Consider the following 22260-nt stretch of genomic DNA (forward strand, 5'->3'; position numbering starts at 1 on the left):
GGCAGTTTAGCGGAGGCAACAGCTAAACTACAACTCTGAAAGGCAACGCATGTCATCTGATGGAAGCTGGTTAAAAGCTTGTGAGCGCTGCTCCAAGAACATGCCCGGCTACCTCTCCGTAACCTTTCCATTTACTATGTCTGGGCTGCAGCCTTGAGAGAGAGCAAGTTCAAATTCCAGACCAACTAGTGCTGTGAACCGCGGCGTTCTGACGGGGAGTCTGTGTTAGAGGTGGAAACCTCATCTCTCCTCTCCCCCGACACCCCCCTTTCCAGAACAGTAGCTGCCTACTGACAGTAGGAACAATAATCCCCAAACCTACGGAAAGCAGCGCTCTCTCAGATGGCCAGTTTTCCAGCACACTGCATGCAGTGGAATAACTTGACATCTATGCCAGGCCATTTTCTTAAAAACTGTATGCCTTCTGCCTTCCAGCTCCTCAAAATGGAGGCTGCAAACTCTTCCAAAGGAAGTTTATTTTGCAAGCTTTAAAATATCAACTTTTAGGGGCAAATTAAAACATTTTGATGATGAACGCAGCAGAGTATCAATATGGACACTGCAAGAGAATGTCTGTCTGAACCAATAACGGGGCACATAAATCACCCATTAGCCCTCTCCATGTACGGCTTACATCCTGCAAAGTAGCATAGGAACAAAATGAGATGGCTCCCAGCCCTCTATTAGATTTTAATACGCCTGGGAGGGGACAAGGGTGCACATAGAAGAGTGGTATCAGCTTCACGTCCTGCAGCTCGCATGAAGCAATTCACATCACCACAAATAGCTTAGCTAGGTGCTCTCTCAAGCCTCAAGAGCGGGGATTTAGTCTGAATGAAAGAACCACTCCAGAGTGTTTGTTTTAAAGGGGTCTTGAAAAGGCAGAGAGAGTTTTGTGCTTTGCTTCTTGATGAATGTCAGTGTGTTTGAATGGGTTGTTACAAACATCAAGAATAGAATTCCCTGTTTATGCTGGAAGCTCATTGGAGAACTAACCAGACAAGCAGGAGGCTCATGACACCACAACAGCCTGAACCCTGAGCAACAGGAAGGGGAGGGCATTATTAGACAGTCTCTTTAAAACCTGGGCATGTCTCAATTTTGTTAACATTTATTTAATTCCAACCACTGATGCACTTAGAAGAAAAGCTCTCCGGGATTTACCACTCCCGCCTCTTCAACTAGGAAACGAGAGAGCTGCCATTCCAGTTCTGCGTTCCTCTATGAAAACGCCCAGCTAGGACCAGGGAAGCACGCACTGACACCCCTGGGAAGTCTCCGGTAAAGAGCCAGCAGAACCTTCTTTTTCACGAGTGGCGGGGCCAGGAGGGGAAGAACTTCTTCAGCCCTTTATACATCATTAAGCAGCCGAAGAGGGCACCCCATTGCAGGTCAGTATTAAAAGGTCGGATATGGGATGGCGAACGCAACACCTGTTCCATTACAGTTTCTACCCAGGCTTGTACAGTGCTCACTGAAGCTCATGCTGCCTCAGCTTCACTGGCCTAGGATCCAAACTAGCTAGATTAAAGCTTGCGCGGGTATGTCCATTCAAGTTGCAATCACACCTTGTGACTGAAGTACAGACATACCCTACGATTCACAAATGCCTGGTCATTACGTGCTCCCATTCCACTAGGTCCCCCATGCAGGGTAAAGGATCTATGCAAAGCTCAGATGCCCGAGGAACTCCTACTCACCCTCTCCTACTCGTCTTAGCCCAGTCAAAGACTTTGTGCATGGCAGTAACTCCTTCCCGCCCCATGGGGGCGACATCGCCACCTGTCATGATGGCATAATCCATGCCTGAATGCATGGCTAATTTCTGGAAAACAAAGAGGGAAGAGAAAAGAGGGTGTGAGTGGTGATTAAAATGTTCTCATTCACTATTCAAGAGCACAGAGCAATGAGGTGGCGAGAGGGTGTTAAATTACTGACATTTTATGGCTTGGGACATGTCAGAGCCTCTCCACCTCATTTGCCCATCTGTAAAATCCTCAGAATACCATACCGCCCCCACCACCTGGTTGAGAGTATTGATGCTTGCAAATTACTGTGCTGATGAAAAATGAAAGTACAAGTTGTATTAAAAACCACGCTCTCAAATCACAGAGGGGCACATTAGCGTATTTTAAGGGGAAGGAAGGAAGGAAGACTGGATGACCTTGCAGGCAGACTCAGGACATCCAGATTCACAAATTTTAAGGCACAGAAGGGACCACTATAATCCTATAGTCTGACCTCCTTCACAGCACAGGGCAGAGAATTTCACCCAATGATTTCTGCATCAAGTCAGTAACTTTTGCTTGAGCTGGAGCACACATCTTAGAAAGACATCTCGTCTTGATTTAAAGACTGAGTGACGTGGGCTGTTCCAATGGTTATTACCCCTGCCTGTTAAAAATTTACACTTTAATTGTAGCCTGAATGTATCTAGCTTCAGCTTCCAAACCGGGGATCATGTTATGCCTTTGTCTGCTAGATTAGATAAATGAGACGAATTTTTTTATGTAAGTATTTACACATCTTGAACAAGTCATTTCTCTCTCTTGGAGAAACTACATAGATTGAGCTTCTTCTGTTTCTCACTTGTAAAGCAGATTTTCCAGAATTCAAATAATTCTTGTAGCTCTTCTGAACCCTTTCCAATTTGACATCCATGTTTTTTAAAAACAGGACACCAGACTCCCTTCCTTGGGCAACTCATTTAACCTTTCTGAGCCTCAGTTTCCCACCTTCTGATTACACGCTGTATCCCTTTCTCTGCATTGTTTGTTTAGACTGTAAACTCTGCAGGGCAGGGACTGTTTCTTGCCTGTCTGTGCAACACAATGAGGCCCTAATCTCAACTAGGTCTTTTAGGGGTTAGAGTGATATAAACAATAAAGGACGAAGCTCTGCATTTCTCTATTTGTTGATGGAGTTAAAAACCTGGATTGTTGTTGATTATTTAACTTCTCTGGCAGTCAGCCTAAATTATGGAACTTTCCCTTCCCTTTTGGAGGCTGTTTTTAAAGCCTGACTCAAGTCATTAATCTGGTGACTGCAAAGTGAAGGGTTTCATAAAGAAGCCTTTGGAGTGGGCCAGGAATTTCTCCCATAAGCCTGAAAGTAAGAAAATCTGCTGTGCTCGTGCAGAATGCCAGCTGATCCATCAGGTGGGTTTGACAGGACGCAGAGACAATGTTTATGGAGCATGGCTTCATGCCAGCTGGAGTTGCTCAGGACACTGTATCATCACAGGGTGGAATTATAGCACCAGAAGAACATCCCTTCGTCCCTCCAGCTTTGGAGCAATAGACTTTAAAGCCAGAAGGGACCATCATGATCATCTAAGTCTGACACACTGCAAGCCACAGAACCTCACCCACCCACTCCTGACATAGACCCCTAACCTCCGGCTGTGTTACCGAAGTCCTCAGCTCATGATTTAAAGACAATGATGTTAACTCCCAATTTAAACATCCCCTCTACCTGACTACGGGATGCCAGTGGTGAATTAGCCTGCCACTGCCTGTGTCGGAGCCGTAGAGCAGGCTGGATTGAGAAAAGAACTCAAATCGCCAGCGCAGTCCTTGCCACCCAGTTCTGCCGAATCAGCTAAAGGGAAGTTGTCTGAAGGTCAAAGTGAACAAACCAGTTTGTGCAGGGAGGCGACAGCCACAGCTCCATGTGCCATTAACACCTTCCCGTCTCCAGTGAAACATGCTTAGCTGAACAGGACCAATTAATTGCTGGGCAGCAGGAGGCAGGGGGAAAAAAGCTTTGCTTTGTCCATTAAAATCACCCAGCTCCTACTGCTAAATGTTAAGTGTTCTGAATCAGGCTGACAGTGCTGGGAGCTCAGAGCCACATCTCCGGTGTTCACATCCTGCCATCCAGCACAGCTACCTAACAGACTGTTGACCCATGGAGCCCTACACTGCAAAAGGCAGAAAACCCTGTCACGTTGCTCCACGCTGCCATCCTTTAGTGTTCACTGAAGACCGAGCCCATGTAGCTGCTTTGTTTTCTGTTAAAGCCTGTGAATGCTGATGCTGTGGGACAAGTCAGTGGTTTTCAGCCTCTTTCCTGGTGGATCAGTAGCCACATCACAAAAGCCATCGATGCTACCACAACTGGCCAGCGATTAAATGGGCTATGGAAACAGAAATCCAGTGGCCGCTAGAGGCCAGGATTGAAGGAGATCAATGAGGCAGTGTGGGCAAACATCCGCCGCTGCTGGTTGGGCTGCATCTGTTCTGTGGAGAGTGGACTTCCGTGTCCAGGGCTAATTACCTCACACTTTTCAAGGACAGCCATCTTAACTGACCAGTGCCTTCCACTCTTGCTGGGGAGAATAAGGTGACCGAAATTACAGGACACTGAAACTAGAAGACTCATTTAATACCTTAAGAACTGTATCCGAACACGGGGAAAAAAACATGCACATTTCAGTATTTAAAAAAATAAATAAAAAAAAAAATCACAAAATCTAGGCATGATCCCACATTGACACCAGACCTGGTTTGAAGAGCACATTTCTACAACAGAAGGAGCAGCCCTGAGAGTCCAGCAGCCTGCAGATTCCTCTGACTTTCCTTATTTGTCCACCAGTTTAAGTACTGGAAAGCACAAGGAGGCTCTGAATTCTCAGGGATGGTGTCTCCCCGAGTACAAGCGGGCCTGACAGCACACACTGCCATACACACTTGCTCAAAAAAAATATGCAGGAGAGCATAACGGGGATGTGACCATCAAGGTGGGGTGCAGACTTCTCTCCCCACCTCCCATTCATGGGAGCACAGATGCTTGGGATGGCAAGAGACCTACAAGAGCAGGACATATTTCCTTTGAGTAGATCACAAGAAACTGATGCTTTCCTCCCATCAAATTGTTAAATAATGCCTGTAGCCTATGTCCCTTTACACTAGAGTCATGTTTGGTCTACACTTGTTCTTCTCAGAAGTCAAGGCAGCTGATCCATAATTAGACTCTACACCAATGATGTTCAGATGAGCAGATGAATTCTAACAGTAGCTAGTTTCCTATGGTACTGGCAGCATCTCATTTTGCTATTTAGGAAGGTTTACAAAGCCTGTGCTACATCTCCCCCCCACAGTAGCTATCCACCCGTATTTTAGTTGTAGCACGCCTGTGTAAGACCTGAGCATCAGCTGTGCTCCACACCACCGCCTAAAGGCCAAAGAATGAGTAAGTGCATGGGATCTTTGCACCCAGAGGCTGGTGAATTCTGGCTGGCAGCAGGGTGTAGATTCAGTGCCATACAACATATTGCGTGCCACCACCACTGTTATTCAAGAGAGACAGACAATTCAAACAGGAGTAATGGACTATCTGGTGGTGTAACAGACTAATGAAAGCACAGCTCCAGCTGCGATAATGCCGTCTCTCCCTGCAACTAAACGTAATGCTCGTGAAAGGTGTTATCTCAGGTGTCCTCGAAAGCTTTTATTTCTACAAACACTCATTCAGCAAGGGTGGAGACAGTTCAAGCCATAACATCTCCTCTTTTCCATCAATAGGTCAACTCCAAACCTGAGGGCTAGCCTCGAGAGGCAAGATGCTAACTCAGTCTCCATGACCCATACAATGTTTTTCACAACACGGATGCTCTTAATACAAGCACACTCGAATAGTCAATGAAAAAAGGTGGCAAATTCAAGACTGAAAAGGAATGACTTTTCCACACCACGACTGGTCTGTGGAACTCATTGCCACAAGAGATCACTGAGCCCAAGAGTATAACAGGATTCAGGAAGTACTGGATGTTTATATGGATAAGAATATCCTGAATTAGAACAACATATTAAAAAAAGTTTGGAAGGTATCTAAACCTTCCTGCATTGGGTCATAAGCCAACAGCTATCAGGGTTGGGCAACAGTTTTTTCTGGGGCTTTGAGAGCAAAAGTGAAATCCATTATCTACGTTAAATGAGGCCTTTCCACCTCTCAGAACTTCTGCGTGAAAGTTGTGTGCTGTTTCTCAGAGTCAAATCCACACTAAATCAGAGAGAAGCACACACAACAATTCCTACTTATCTAGCCCTCCTGCTCCCTCCCCCTATGAGTTAATAAGCAACAGGATAGCCCCTGTTTATGAGTCAAATATGATTAACAGAGGCGGAAATGAGATACCAGGGCTGGCGTTGGCATTTCACAAGTCATGTCTGCCAAGTGGCGCACACAGGCTGTTTCATGCCACCAGCCAATCCAGAGGGAACAGTTTCTGTCTCTAGGCTGAGCACCAGAATTCAAGCCACTGGACTGTCTAGCCCGGAGCACAGAGCAAAGCGCTATAAGGTAGATGCCCCTTCTTCCTCCCTCAGCGCCCCAGAACCCCACTACACACACATCAGGGCTTGGCAAAGCCACAGCAGTTGCAGCCCAGAGAGGTACAGTTATAACATTGTAGGGTATTCCTTGAAATCCACAACAGCTGGACTGTCAGGATCTTGGCAGGGCCTTACCTTGGCAAAGAGAGTCTTCCCAGTACCAGGCGGGCCGTACATAAGGATATTCCTGTACAAACTTTTGTTCTTTCTTGTATTTCTTGTTGCTATGGCAATGTCTCTCACACGCTCCTCCAGCTTGGGCTGCAAGAATAGAAAAGTAACGTTTGGGAAACAGACAACATATTCGATACCCAGAACTGTGTATGCTTCACACACTGGTATAGGCAGATGGCCATCAGTACTGTCTGCAGACAGCAGGGTTGGAGTCTCAGGTCTGATGAGTTCTTAGCCTGAATTCCTGCAGCTTATTGACTTGGACTTGAGTAGTTCCTTCTTCTGCTTCAGGATTTATTGTATTTCAAGTTATAATTACTTCAAATTCAAGCCACAATGAGCAAAGCTTTAGCTAATTTTTGGGACCGATAATGGATATGAACATTTCAGAATCTACCCTACCATGGATGCTCTAGGAGCTTATTTTCCACGAACTACCTAGAAGAAGGGACGAGAGCGGGAAGGTATGTAACAAGCCAAATTAGAAGCAAAACTATTGGTAGTAATAAATCTTCCATGTAAGTGGGAGTGAATGAATTTCTTATACATATTCTTACATTCTGAGAAATACAGAGGCAGATATTCCTACACTTTTTTTTTTGGTAACAGGTCTCAAAAAAAAAAAAAAAGCCCTTTAATTCACCTGATATTAAGAAATTAAATTCACAAACAAATGTGCAAAATCAGTCGTGATGAGTGGATTGATTGCCATTCAGATGGTGTTCAACGTCAAAGGCATACGTTCCTTGGTTCTCTGGCCTAAATGTGGATGTCAGAGCAGTTACAGATCACAGATTAGAGACAACATGTAGAATTTGGACAGACTATATTGCCACATTAACGTGCTGACTAAGGAGAAAAATCACGCTGACCTAAGACTTCCAACTGCTCTGTCCAGAGGGATCAAAGTTTAGCAGGGTGTTTAATGTGTTCCATGCTGAACATGGAAGCTTATTTACACTCTGGGCACCCCAAGAGGGCTACATTTTCAGTATTACTGAACTGGAACAGAATGTAAAATGAAAGCAAGGAGAGAACCTTTGATATTTAGACACCAAGATCTTGGATGGTTTGAGATAGCAAAAGCCGGTACTCACGCTGAGAACAACTCCTTCAAGAGCATCTTGAGCCTTGCTGGTAAGACGCCTGCCAACCTGAGAAGGAGAAATTCATTAAAAAAACCAAAACACATGGAAATATGAGCACTAAGTGTGGGGTTCTCGACGTCACACTGCCAGTTCCCTAGAGCAGGACTAGCACAAGCTGCCCGGCGAGCCAAAGGAAAGAAGGTATTTACCTTGATGGGATGCTTGAGTGCCTCCAGCACAGTAATGCGCGAGGTCTCTCTCACCAGGGAGGGCTTGCCCAGACGAGCCTCTATGTACCGCCCTGCAACCCCAGTAGCGTTCTTGGCAGTGTATATCCCCACTGCCAGCAGGGTCAGACCTGCCACCTGGAGAAGAGGGGAAAATTCTGATCAACTTCCTTTGTAAGACAACGCTATAAGAATGACAAGCTGGAGTCTGCAGCACTCTCCTATTGGCAGGTCACACTCAAGGCTGTATGGAGGGCTTGTCCACCTGCATCCTGGTGGCAGGGTGTTAAAGCACAGATCTATGCATCTCACACTGTAAACGGAACGGTGTTATAATGGAGGCAGATGCAAAATAATCTGTTTTGTTTCCGACTTGGTTAATCAAAATTATGACGAATGAAACTGAAAATTAAAATGCATCCTCAAACTGTATTAGTTGCTAATTCTGTTTATCTTTGTGTAGTCTATGAACGGTAGAGTGATGATCGGATTCATATTTACGTGTTAGTGTACAGAAAGTAAAGTGTACCTCTAATAACTACCAGTATGTGATTGCTCTGTATTAAGAAGGGATTTTTCAGTGGTCATGTACCTTTGTGGTCCCTCCTTTGAATGAATGGACAGAGCGTCCTTGACCATCACAAAATCACCAATTAATAATCGATGTCAAATCTGGCCCCACATGTAGGTTTAACTGAAAAAACAAGCATCCACAAAACCTGAAGACCAACAGAACTGTTTCCATAAAAGTATGCTTGGATGTTCTCTTGGATCACCGGTAAGGTCTGCACGTACAGCAACAGTGTTAGAAACTCACTGTAAACGGAAAAGAATCAGACCTGTCTCTCTCCATTGCCCAACCTAAGAGTGCACTGGGCTGCAAGCTCTTCAGGACAGTGTATGGGTTCCCTTCATTTGTTCCATGAGGCACCTAACACATTCTGAAAACGTTACAGCGCCCAGTTTCAATAATTTAGAATGCTACTTGCAATACAAAAGGATTAAAAAAAAAAATAAATCTGAGCAAGTCCCTTTAAATGCTTTAGAAGGATTTCCATAGATGAGAAACTCTGAGCACATCTGTGAAATCAGAGTAAATCCCAGAATGACTGAGGCTCCAATTGGCAGTCACCTCCCTTGCCCAAAGGGGCAGCCGAGGCCAGCTTCAAAGCTTGGCTCTTTCACAGAGTGCTTCGTACGGATGGTGGAAAATTTGGTTCAAGGAAACAAAATGAGGTTAAAGATGAGTGAATGTTTGCTAGTGGCACGAGGGCAGCTTGGTCAGCTGGAAAAAAATCCTTGATTTGTGTTATTCCTAACAGAACTCTCAGGAAAGGAAGGTGCTTTAATATTTCAGCACTTTAGCTAAAATACTCTTGGATAAACACTTTGAAGTATCCTACGGAGGCCAGGTCCCATTGGCACACCATACTCTGCTGTTGGTCTTTGATTGGTACTGCTTTGGTGGCAGCTGGAGAGCTGTATGGTAGAGGATTGAGCTTTCCAAAAGGCACATTAGAGATAAGGCTCCCAGTTTTCAAGTTAAGAAAAATCCAATTTAAGGAACCAAAGGGGTAAAGCCCAAGTGCCCCATATCTCCTCTGCTATTTAGCAGCCCCAAAGCTTCGCATGGGCCAACACTAGGTTGTTCCCTCATGTGAACAGGATTACCCAGAGCAGTTGCCAGGGTTAAAATCGCTCAGTGAAGGGCGCGGATATGGCTTGAAATCGCACCAGAAGCAGGTAAGCATGGAATTGCCAAATTTAATGTCACTTTACCACAATTCTGAATCAGTGCATGCTGAACTAAGTGATGGCACAGCTGCAGACTATGGTTGCCAGGTTAGATCATGCACCTCTCCCTCATGGCCCCCGTAAAATAATTTTGGGATAGTCACAAAAATCCTTCCCCTTCTTCCATTCCCTTCCTTTCAAAGGGTGGGGGCTGGGGCATCTCCTTTATCCTTAGATGCAGAGGTACTCTGCTTCTGCATTCAAGCTGCCAGAGTCAACAGCTGATTATTGGCCTGCTCTGAGTTTGCTATACACATCTTTAACCCCAATCTTTACAGCGACCAGCAAAGTACTGTGCCAAAGCCACACAGCCCTGAGTGACAGAACACTGAAAGCTCTGCATTTTACCTTTCATCCCAGTCCCCTTTGGCAACAGTCCAGGGAAGCATGAGGGGGCAAACAGGATGGAGAAGTGGTGCCTGCTTCACCCTCCCCATCTCTGCCAACCAATCCCTCTTCCAACCGACTTGGCTTTATTTGCTCTACATGAAACCAGCTTTAATTAGGATGAACTGCCCCCACCAGGAAAGCTGCCAGGAAGAAAGCTTCACTCAGTAAGGTGAGTTACCCATAGGCCGTTTAAACACCATCGGCAGCTGCTTTCACAAGCAGCCTGTAAATAAACTTCCTTCAACAGCCATTTTAGTGTCCAGCTTAACTCTTAACACCAATAATTACTACATGAATTGAGTGCAGAGAAAACCCTACTAGTCACTGTGCAGCAAAATGCTTTGAACAGGAAAAACGACAAATTCCAAACGCCACAGGCACCAATGTGACACAAAGGGGGAGAGAGAAGGGGTCAGGGTTGTGCTGCAGAAAGCTAGTGCTATTTCTAGATTTTAAAGTCTCCTTAAATTACTCACTTATGGACCAATCTGGAAAAAGTGTCATAGCCCCATGGTGTTCCTGGAGCATTACTGCATGAGGGAACAATGGCCTTCCAGCCAACAGAATCCTTAGCTGTTTTAACAAACTATGGTTCTGAGTGTCCTGTATGATTCTCCTTAAAATAGCCTGAGGTTCAGGAAATGCTGAGCATACAGGCTGAAAATCTGGCCCCTTTCAAGTGCGTGAAGTTGGGCACCCAAAATCAAAGCCACTTTTGAAAATCTTGACCCATATACACAAATCACTTCACCCCCCCACTGAAATGCAGCTACCTTGGGGTGGAACCATGCCTCAGCGCATAGTAACATGAAACAAAAGTCTAAGAGGTGAGTAGTGTATCCAACCAAAACTTCACAGAAATTTTGGGAAGGCAGAAATATCCACCATCATATAACCACAAGACTAATAATTCATCTGCACTCCTATAATTTCAGGGCTGAACCTTTTCAAACCAAACCTGGTCAAACGAGTATTTCCCTTAGGGCAAGCTTGGCTCCCAGCACTCTAGCGTATGGCAGCATCACTATACCATGGGGCGAGTTATTTTTAAGTCTCCTCTGTACAAGAATTTAACCGTGTGCTGTATTGGTGCCCCCCACCCCCCAAAATAAACTACTTGTTGGGATGAAGAGGCTATGACAAGTGTCTGAATTCTGCTTGCTACTGAGGGCTAAGGGCAGCGGTTTTCAGATGAATATACACAAGCAATTCATCACCTGTCAAAATGAGGTCAGAGATAGCACATAAAGTATGATGGGAGATACCAACAATTCAGGAAAAAGGGGTGTAAGGAAAAAAGGCAAGGAGCTAGAAAGTTACATATTAGCTGCATGCCCTTCTTAGGACTGCTCTGTTTCAAGCTTCCTTGTCAGCAGGACCAGACTCCTCATCTCTATAGTGCATATAAATCTGGTAGGTGCTAAAGTCCCTAGCTCACGCCAGCTAGAACGTTTACATCAGGGATTGGCAACCTTTGGCTCGCTGCTCGCCAAGGTAAGCACCCTGGCAGGCCGGGCCGGTTTGTTTACCTGCCGCGTCCGCAGGTTCGGCCGATCACGGCTCCCACTGGCCACGGTTTGCACTCCAGGCCAATGGGGGCTGCGGGAAGCGGCCAAGGGATGTGTTGGAACCTCATCTTGCCCTTTTGTTCTCGTTTTGTCCCAAAGACCAGAGAACTTTTTAAGCCTAAAACATAAGCCTTGTGATTACCTGATTATGTTGATTCATTCAGTGACAGCCCTTTAGATTTTCACCAGCTATGCATCACTCTAGTCCTATCACACTTAACATAGTTGAGCTCCCAGTACTAAATTGCAAGACACACTCATCTACTGGTATTACTGTTCAGTAGCAGGGACCTACATCCACATTACCATGCAGTGCTGCATATCAGTGAGCTGCAATTAAGTTTGCCACTAGAGCTGTTCAGTCTAATGACCCTTATAAACATAATCCATTATAAACACACTACAGTAAAACCATGCACAATGAAGTAGCATTAGCATAGCATTCTGTACAGAATACCGCAACATTTTTAGGAAGGGCTAATACATACATGAAGAGGGCTGAAAACCCAATCCAGTACCACCTTGATTATCCAAACACAATAGTGTGTGTGGGGAGGAGGAGGAATCAAATTACCTGGGACAGCGGTTTCGGATAATCAAGACAATTTCCATTGTGATTAATGACACTGGAAACTCTTGGTATTACGGGGTTTACCTATAACTCTAAAGCTGCTCTTATTTCAAAAAGGACAGGAAGCTCTAAACATTATTCCTAGCTGACTTTAAGTGCCTGTTCACTTTTTCATATCAAAGACTGTAAATGAATAATATATGGAGCCCTGCTATACTCCATTTATCTTTGGCATCTAAGATTTCTGGGGAAAATGCATCCAAAATGAACATGTTCGACCTGCTAGGGGGATTCACAGCAGCACTGTCTCTCTCGTGGCTCAGGGGCTTCTGCCCATTATAGTCTTGTCTTAGGGCATTTTTCAGGAGTACAGGGAAATGGGGATGGCTGGCCTGAGTGTGCTTCAGCAGAAGCATTACATCCAGAGAAACTCTGGCTCAGGCTCCAGTACAGTGCCTCTGAGCTCTGTTTAAGCAGCACCTGAAGGCTACTTCCATTCCCTCTGTAACAGTCAGTTTAGATCAAAGAACATTTCCCTTAATTCTAGACAGAAGACACATACCACTGTCTGTAAATATGGGGTGTGCTCTATCTACACTGAAACGCTCAGGGATCTAGCAGCTCAACTCATAGGAATCTGCCAAGATACCATTTCAAAGACAGTGGAAGAAAGTTTACAGCTGTGGTTCATCAGAAAGTCTCCTCTTACAGCCCTAATATAACTGAAATTGCAGTGTTCTCTGCATCAGATTCATATCAGCCTCACCAGCCCAGTTTGCTTAGGGTCTGATTCAAATTGGCTGCCTATTCTTGCTGGGAGACCCACTTGTTGACTTCAGTTGTAGCTTGGTTGAAATAAGAAAGGCTGAGGTGAGGCTGAGACTGAATAGAATGTAGTTCATTCACCCTACACAGCCCCTTAGTAGAATGGGGCTATTACAGCACCTACAGTGCAGAAGGTGGGGGGCGACAGGGGGAATCACTGCCCATGGTCATGAATGTGGAGAAAAGTTAAAATTCTGCTTCCGCAGGCGACTCCCATATTTAATATTAAGCATCTGATTTAAAAGAACAGGCTTGGTAGAAGCAAGCATGAAAATAGGAGGGGGGATTTTTTGCATGGTAACAGTTCAAATACATCCACTCCCACCTTCCCTGAAAAGAACATGAAATAGGCAAATGTGATCAGCTGAAGCAGTGCATGGAATTAGAGAGTGTGTCATCATAATGCATCACTGATACAACCATTTCAGAGTGTACAGCATCAGAACACGGATGTGTTACAACTAGGCATGAGTAGATGGGGCTGAAGATACAGGTGGCCCTGGGACTCTAAGTGTCAGTATGGGGAACTGCAACAGAGGTGGGCTGTGAGCTTCATTTTAAAAAGGACCTAGTGAGTGGAAGACTAGCAGGGAACAGATACGATGTCAGCAAAGGCTCAGCATCCAGCTGCAAACAGGGATTGGAGGAGACTACACCTGGCTGGAGGTGGGGGAAGCATAGCAGACAGAAAACAGCCACTCAGAAGCCAAGACTAGCTTCAAAACTGAAACCACCTTGGAAGTTATAATCACCATGTTAAAAATTGCAGTTCTCAGAAAGCAGAGGGCACGAAATATCCCCAACCAATAAGCAAGTGAAGCAGAAAGACCTGAGACTTCCCCTTGGGTTACAGCTGGTGTCCAGTTCAACAATCCTGAGGTTAACTTGTACTAAGTTGCCAGCAGGGTTGCTTAGTTACTTTGCACTAGTTGCCTGTCAGACAGAGTAAGGCAAGCTGCCTTTCAGACAACACGAAGGGCATTCTGGTAAATTGCCAAGAATAATGCTTCAAAGTGGGACAGATTAGAACAGCAAGACTTCAAACAAGGCTTCAATGTGTATGGGCATGTCTCCTTGTTCCCAGAGATGTAAAGCACTTGATGGCCTCCTTTCTTTAGGCAATGTTGCTTGGCATTCCTTGTCATGTAAGCCCCAACAGCTGTTCTGCCCCCAAGTTCCATCTGCCATGACACATGCAGGATCTTCTCCACTGAAAATCATATGCACTGTTAATTACAGCAAGTGGAAATTCTCCCTCAGTGCACACTGTGACTTTTTGGGCTGCCAAGGCTGTGCCTTGAACAGGAATCGTTCCAAGGTGTATAAAGATTGCCAATTTAAGAGTTAACGTTAAAGATTAACTAAGAACTCTCCACCAGATTATTACGACCTGACATTCCGATCACCTTTCAGGCCTCAAAGCCCTCTGCAAAGATGGCTACTGTCCCGCTTTCATGGAGATAGACCTTAACATGGAGTCAGTGGCCCAGTCAGAAATAGAAACCAGATCTCAGAGTTTCCGGATGTACGTACTAGACAACACGTGGCGTTGCATGTTGGATCTGCCTTTTTCCTTCTAAACTACTACAGAGCACTGATGGTTAAACGAGACCTTGAAGGTTCATGTCTCCAGAGGGTTGACTGCACTTCATCTTGTTGTGCCACAGAGGAGAGGGAGAGGGGAGAGCGTGCACACGCTTGGATAGACAGTAATGGTTCCATGGCCATTTTTGTAAGAACTGGGGTTTGGCTCAGTGTCCCTGGCCAGAATTCCCTTCCTCTTCCATAGTTGGATAGTATGCTGTGAACTAGGGATTGCCACCTGCCTATGCATATAATCCATGAAGTACTTTGGGGTGGAAGGTCCTATACAAGCAGAAGATTAATCACCATCACATAGTGTATTTTAGTAACGGCTCACCTTAAGGTAAAAGGCACACAAATTAACAGCAATTTTTTTTTTTTAAGTGTATCAGAAGCAGAAAGCCTGCCAAACGGGCCACAGGATGATTGAGGTGCTGAACAAGCACTCAGGGAAAAGAAGGCTGCTGCAGAAAAGCTAAATGAATTCTTTGCATCAGTCTTCACTGCAGAGGATGTGAGGGAGATTCCTAAAGAGACTGGATCAGGTGTGGGTGACAAATCTGAGGAACTGTTCCAGATTGAGGTATTAACACAGGAGGATTTGGGATAAAATGAACAGTAATAAGTCACCAGGACCAGATCGTATTCACCCAAGAGTTCTGGAGGAACTGAGATATGAAATTGCAGAACTATTAACTGAGGTACATAACCTATTGCTTAAATCAGCCTCTGTACCAGATGGCTGGCAGATAGTTACTGTAACACCGATTTTTAAAAAAGGGTAGAGGAGATCCTAGCAATTACAAGCCTGTAATTCTAACTTCAGTACCAGGCTAACTGGTTGAAACTATAGTTAAGCACAGAATTATCACACACGTAGTTGAACACGATAAGTTGGGGAACAGTCAAAATGACTTCTATAAAGGGAAATCATGCCTCATCTATCTGTCAGAGTTCTTGAGGATGTAAAAAAAAAAGATGTGGACAAGGGTGATCCAGTGGATACAGTGTACTTAGACTTTAAGAGAGACTTTGACAAGGCCCCTCACCAAAGGCTCTTACGCAAAGTAAGCAGTCATGGGATAAGAAGGAATATGTCCTCTCATGGATCAGTAACTGGTTAAAAGATAGGAAACAAAGGGTAAGAATAAACAGTCAGTTTTCACAACGGAGAGAGGTAAATAGCAGGGTCCGTAAAGGATCTGTACTGGGACCAGTGCTATTCAACATACAAATGCCCCCCCCGGGTTACACAAACCCGATTTATACAAATCCGCACTTACGGAAAAAGTTCTGTAAACTAGAAATAGGAGGGTTGTTTTTTTTTGGCATAATGGTCGGGTATACGTTTCCGACTTAGCAAAATTCGAGTTATGCAAGGCATTCCGGAACGGAACACTTGCATAAGTCGGGGAGCGTCTGTCTCTCGAAAAAGGGGTAAACAGTGATGTGGCAAAATTCGCAGACGATGCAAAATTACTCAAGACAGTTAAGTCCAAAGCTGACAACGAAGAGTTACAAAAGGACCTCAAAAAACTGGGTGACAGGGCAACAAAATGGCAGATGAAATTCAGTGCCAATAACTGCAAAGTAATGCATACTGGAAAACAATCAAAACAAAAATGGTTTAGGGCTATGGAGCAGCTTCCATATGAGAAGTGATCACAAAGACTTGGATTGTTAAGCTTAGAAAAGAGATGACTAAGGGGGCGGAGGATATGATAGTGGTCTATAAAATCATGAATGATGTGGAGAAAGTGAATAAGGAAGTGTTATTTACCCCTTCACATAACACACGAACCAGGGGGTCACACAATAAAATGAATAGGCAGCAGGTTTAAAACAAACATGAGGAAGTACGTCTTCACACAATGCACAGTCAACCATGGAACTCGTTGCCAGGGGATGTTGTGAAGGCCAAAAGTATAATTGAGTTCAAAAAAGAATTAAATACATTCATGAAGGATAGGTCCATTAATGGCTATTAGCCACAATGGTTAGGGATGCAACTCTATTTCTCTGGGTGTCCCTAAACCTCTGACTGCCAGAAGCTGGGATTGGATGACAGGGTATGGATCACTCAATAAATGTCCCTGTTCTGTTCATTCCCTCTGAACCATCTGGCACTGGCCACTACTGGAAGACTAGATACTGAGCTAGATGGAACATTGGTCTGACCCAGCATGGCCATTCTGATGTTCTTAAAAGGTTACTGCTTTGAGTTTGGAAAGAAAGATGTTTTGAGAATAGGCAGGAGAAAAAGGCCAGTTCTGCAAAACACACCAGAAAAACTTAACAAGCTCTGTGCCCCAGAACCCAACTGCACAATTAGCTTACAGAGTAATTAGCTTAATGTTTAACTTACAGCCAGATGCTGGTGATTCAAACCAAAGCAGCTCCAGTTAGAGAGAGAGAAAAAAAAAAAGCAGGATGAAACAATTGCTTTTAGAGCCAGCAAACACACTACTTTTCTCAAAGTGAATGACAAGGTCAAACCAAGGGCTCAAGGGCAAATAGAATATGAACAGCATTTAATTTTACTCACTCTTGTGCAGTAACAGGCCTGGCAGGCTCAAAATAACCTCAGATTCATAAAATAGCAGGAGGACCTCAGCATTCAATTTATCTCAATTTACAGATGTGTTGGAAGGAATCCACAAGGGAAGGCGAGAAACCCGTTGCCTTTTCCAGGAACCCCTCTGTAAAGAGACTCTACCCACAACCAATATCTAGATCATAACATGTGACCTTGGGCACTGATCTTCAGCTTTGACACAAGGCAATTATTATTAGTGCATCACAGAACTCGGTTAAATCACTGTTATAGGCTGCAAAAATGAAAATAAGGCCTGCCAGAGAGAGATGAGACTTGACTTTCACTATTACATAACTGCAATATAAGATATGCACCACCACAGCTTTGGGATGGACAGATGAAATAAAAAACCCAAACCCACAGAAATCTCAAACCATTAGTCCAGGCTCCCACATTCCCACTCACTAAATCCAAAACCCCTCCAATTCTATTCAGGTTCTTATAATGTCGCTATCACCACGGTATCGAAATGCTTCACAAAGGTCTGAGTAAGTGACACAACCCAAAACCAACAGTCTTGCTCTCTTGGACCTGCAGGGAAAGCGAATTCCAGAACAGAGATCTCTGACAATATCCTGCATCCATCAGCTGAGTAGAACCATTGGGATTGCACGTAAGGAGGGGCAGGTAGCCAGTAGGCCTCAGAACACAGGGCTAGGTCAGGGAAACCGAGATAAAAGATAGGCTGATTCTCTCTCCCAAGCCACCCCGACTCCCCAAAGCCTGCTACCACAGATTTCCAAGTGGCAGAAAATACAAGTGTGAGTGTTTGAGAGGAAATAAAAAAAGTTTAGCTTAAAAATCCAAGTTCACAACGCAAGAGCTTGTTATTTTGCACAAAGGCTGCAATGAAGCAGAGGTATCTGGATCAGGAATTTGTGGAGCTGAAAGCACCAGACAGCAAGTTTTAAAATGATGTGAAGGCTCCAGATGCCCCAAGTGCAACCTACAATCTACAAAAGGATTCACTCAAAGCTTTCATTGGGGTCTCGCTTTCATTGGGGTGGCCGTGCAATGCGACCTTTGGACCAGCCCACGCAGGAGCCCGTGTATAAAATGGGAGGGAGGAACAGACGGTGGAAATGGCTTTCAAGCAAGGTGTCCATTTTAACAAGCTGGGCTACTAAAAATCTCTTCTCCAAACTACAAATCAAGATATGTTGCTCAGTTTGTAACACTCTAAAGAGGCAACTTCATGGCAACAGGAACAGGCTGCCCTGCATTCGTGCTGTGTAAGTGGCACTGTGCAGCTTTAAGCCACAATTTACTCCAGCAAATGCAATGGGACTTCAAGCGTTGGCAGGCTTGCGGCTCGGTGATGGAAAGGAAAAGATGGCCTCAAAAAAGCTTCTGTAAAAATTCATTCAAGAGGTTGTAACAAATTTTAAGTAGGAATTTCTTCAACAGGCGACTCCACCGATTTTGTTTAAAGCTCAACTTTAGCCTGAGCAAAATCCTTCGCATCAATAAACATACACAGGATTATATGGGGGCTTAGGGGGCTCTGAACAGAAGAGTCTCAGGGCTTGAGTCCTTCCAGACTCCTCCACCAGTTCCCACATAAATAGAAAATGTCCCCGATACATATCGCCCAATGGCTGTGCGCTAAAGAGGCGCTATTAATGCTACCATATGCTGCTGCCAGGACTTCCAGGGAGAAAGTAAAAATGGCTGAGCATCATTTTGCATAACTGTATAGGACAAAAAGCAGGGCTTCCTGACCCAGCCTGACACTGCATTTACTAAAGTGACAGCAAAACCAGTACCCAGCAGTCAGAGCGGAAGCTTACAGACGCCGCCATTGTAACGGAAACAAGAAAATCTTCAGAGATGGTTAAGCCGTGACTCGCTTCCAGGCTTCAGGACTGAGCACATCCCCATAGGGTTCTCTACAGCAACCTCTCTGGACAGTTTAAGAGTGGCACCAATGAGAGCCCCACTCAGTCGTCTTCAGCTGGAGGAATGGTGGCAGACACACAAGATCTTGACAGCAAGCGGGGGGAATAAGGAGTGTAAGGGAAGCAGGACATCAGAGCTCAGAGGGAGAATGAAGAATGTCTCGCAGCAGCCTTAAAAAGCAGTAGCTTAAAATAGCAAATTAAAGTCAGCTTTCGTGCTGCATCTCTTGTTATTCCCAGAGATGCTGAGAGTCCCTAGAGGGCAGAGCTTACTCCCCCAGAAACTAGAAGGGAGGTACTGTCTTCATCAAACCTCCTACCTGCTCCAGTGCTAGCAAGGAGCTAGGCAGGAAAGTGTCTTTTCAGTTCATTATGGAACTAGGTCAGTGACTCGACTCACTCCATGTGGCCACTGGGTACTCTGAGAATTCACTAACCCAGCAAACTTGCACTTTGGAGCAGGGGGAAGGAATGTAGAGCCCTTGAGTTTGGAACTCAGTGTTACAGAGGCAGAGTTCAATGACCATTAGGGTATGTCTACCAGATAGAGAGCACATAGAGATCATGGAAAATGCCCCACTACCGCTCCACCATGACCTAAAACAGCGGGTCTCAACCTTTTTCTTTCCGAGTCCCTTCCCCACAACATACTATAAAAACTCCTTTGCCACAATAACTGGTTTTCTGCATATAAAAGCCAGGACCAGTTAGGGGTTAGCAAGCAGGGCAACTGCCTGGGACCCCCATGCCACAGGGTCCCCCACAAAGCTACATTGCTCAGGATTTAGCTTCAGCCCCAGGTGGTGGGGCTCAGGGTCCCAGACTTCAGCTCCATGTGGTGGGGCTTCAGCCTTCTGCCCTGGGCCCCAGCGAGTCTAATGCTGGCCCTGCTTGGCGGGCCCCCTGAAACCTGCTCGCAGCCCCCCAGGGGGTCCTGGTTGAGCACCACTGACCCAAAACACTCCCCTCACCACTGACGAAAATCAAGAAAAAACTCTTCTGGTCTCACCCCACAGCCCTCCTTGCAGAAGATAAGGATATTCGCAGACGATGGCCTGAAACCTGGGCAGCTGCCAAGATAACCAAACAAAAATCTCATTGACAACCCAACTATGCAAGTGTCGGGCTTCTCCTCCCTACAGCGCGTATGGACAGCTCTAAACCGTATCCGCACCCGACGTGGAGGATGCGCATACTTACTTCGTAGATGGAAAGTGAGGAAATCGCCAAACTGTGACTGTGGCATGGTGCCAACTGTCAGACACATCACAGATGACTGCCCCATCCATGCTCACCTTGGAGGTGTCATGGCCATTCACATGGCCACCCCCTCTGCTCTGGGCTGGAGAAGAGACCTTAAGATGCAGCTGTGGTCATGCCGTTGCTTTCACGGTTCCACTCTCGCCATAGGAAAGAAGAAGGGTATGTCTACACTGCACGTGAAGGTGTAACTGTAGCACGGACAGGCACATCCAGGCTAATTTCCATCTAACTAACACTGGTAATGGTAGCAGTGTAGCCGTGGCAGCATGGGCTTCAACACGGGCCAGCGTACCCAGGATTCCAGCTGCCTTGGAAAGCTGGGAATGAGTGACAGAGGATGGATCACTTGATTGCCTGTCCTGTTCATCCCCCCTGGGACACCTGGTCCTGTTGGAAGACAGGATAGTGGGCTAGATGGACCTTTGGTCTGATCCAGTAGGGCCATTCTTATGCATACGCTGGTTGCCCATACCGCCCCATCTACACTGCTATTGTTACCTGTACTAGCTAGATAAAGAAGGGCAAAGTAGATGAGAGTGGAGGCCTGATGGGCTGGGTAAGGAAGAATGTTTGATGGACAGCAGTCCTATCTTACTGGTGAGTTAACATAAAATTGTGCCTGTGCCTAAAGCAGGACACCGGTATTGTTTATAAATCAGTATCTCTTATAAATATGTATCGCATTTTGAAAACAGAAAAAAAAACAGGTAGGTAAACACACAACAGCAAGTTTTCAGCCAAACCTAATACGGCCTCAGTAGCTGGACCTCAGATACGGCATCTAAGTGCTGGTATCTTGTAGATCTTAGCTAATACAAAGCAATATGCATTAGACAAGATGTTGGGTAAGGCAAAAGCCAAAAGTGTCCAATATGAGATTTTCACAATGCATTAAAACGCACAAATCAGGTTTAAAGCAGCGTTTGGGTAAGTTAGAGCCAAAATCCTAAGAGTAAAGGATTTTTGTTACTGTGCTTTAATATTAAACTGTTCCCACAATTTTTAAAGATTTCAGTGAAAAACTATTTTTCTGGATTTAATCACTCCCCCGGATGGTGTTGTAACCCCACAAGTGACAACCTGGTGCTAGTGCAGGAGGAGACCCAGAGACACACTGACCACTCATCTTACAGTGCAAGCCTAGTAAACGGAACAAATGGCTGATGATTAATTCAGCTTCTAAACTTATTTCTGCTTCAGTAAAGTAATTGTCACCATAGCAAAGGACATCTTACAAGACTGTTAGCCTGAAAGGGTCCTTTTAATGCTAATGCCAACATACTCGGAAGAGGAGCTCTGCTAAATGCTTCAGGACTGATCCAAACCTCACTGAAGTAAATAGGAATCTTTCCATCAATTTCAAGGATCTTTGGATCAGATCCTAGCAGCTTTTGTTTTGAAACCGCAGAAGCTGCAAGCTCATTTAGTGAAGTTACTATATATATTAGGCATGCTGCAATATCTAGGCATAACAGAAAAAGTAAGGAACATTAACATAATTTGGGATTTATTTTATGTGTAAATTATCTCTGCATGGCAGGCATAAGGGTAATATTCAGAGGAAAATAGCTCCACCTAGTCATTTATTTGAGCAGGCACACTGAGGACTTAGTCTCTGTGTCCTTGGGAACTTTAGCATGCAGATTCCTTACACAATAAGCTGCACAATGCAGCTTTCATGCATGCAACATCAAAGGCTCAATCCTGCTTTCTGGTGCACTGCGTACATCAGCACTGATCTTGAAAGTTCAGCTATTGGTTAACTGCAGATGACTTTCCAAGATAAGCAGCAGCAACGTGTGTCACACAACAAGGCAGGAATGAACCCAATCTGCTTCGTAAAACTCCTTTGCAGAAACACAGTTTCTTAAACATTTATCTGCAGATTTTCTGCCCAGGGTCTAACAAGGGTATCTGTGGTGCCATGCAGAGTTAGACAGAAATACA

The 22260-nt window shown here is 45.0% G+C and overlaps 1 protein-coding gene across 1 annotated transcript in view; it reads right to left on the reverse strand.

Moving 5' to 3' along the window:
* The window catches only part of LOC123354410 (ATPase family AAA domain-containing protein 3), a 59270-nt gene that overhangs the window by 26931 nt on the left and 10079 nt on the right, over positions 1-22260 (reverse strand). Inside the window, exons 8-11 of the mRNA XM_044996471.1 lie at positions 7807-7962; positions 7607-7663; positions 6471-6596; positions 1701-1825 (exon numbers count right to left, since the gene is read on the reverse strand). Of these exons, the coding sequence (XP_044852406.1) occupies positions 1701-1825; positions 6471-6596; positions 7607-7663; positions 7807-7962 (464 nt within the window). The remainder of the gene's footprint in view (positions 1-1700; positions 1826-6470; positions 6597-7606; positions 7664-7806; positions 7963-22260) is intronic.

The sequence above is a fragment of the Mauremys mutica genome, chromosome 21, assembly GCF_020497125.1.
Source record: "Mauremys mutica isolate MM-2020 ecotype Southern chromosome 21, ASM2049712v1, whole genome shotgun sequence".
Classification (NCBI taxonomy): domain Eukaryota; kingdom Metazoa; phylum Chordata; order Testudines; family Geoemydidae; genus Mauremys; species Mauremys mutica.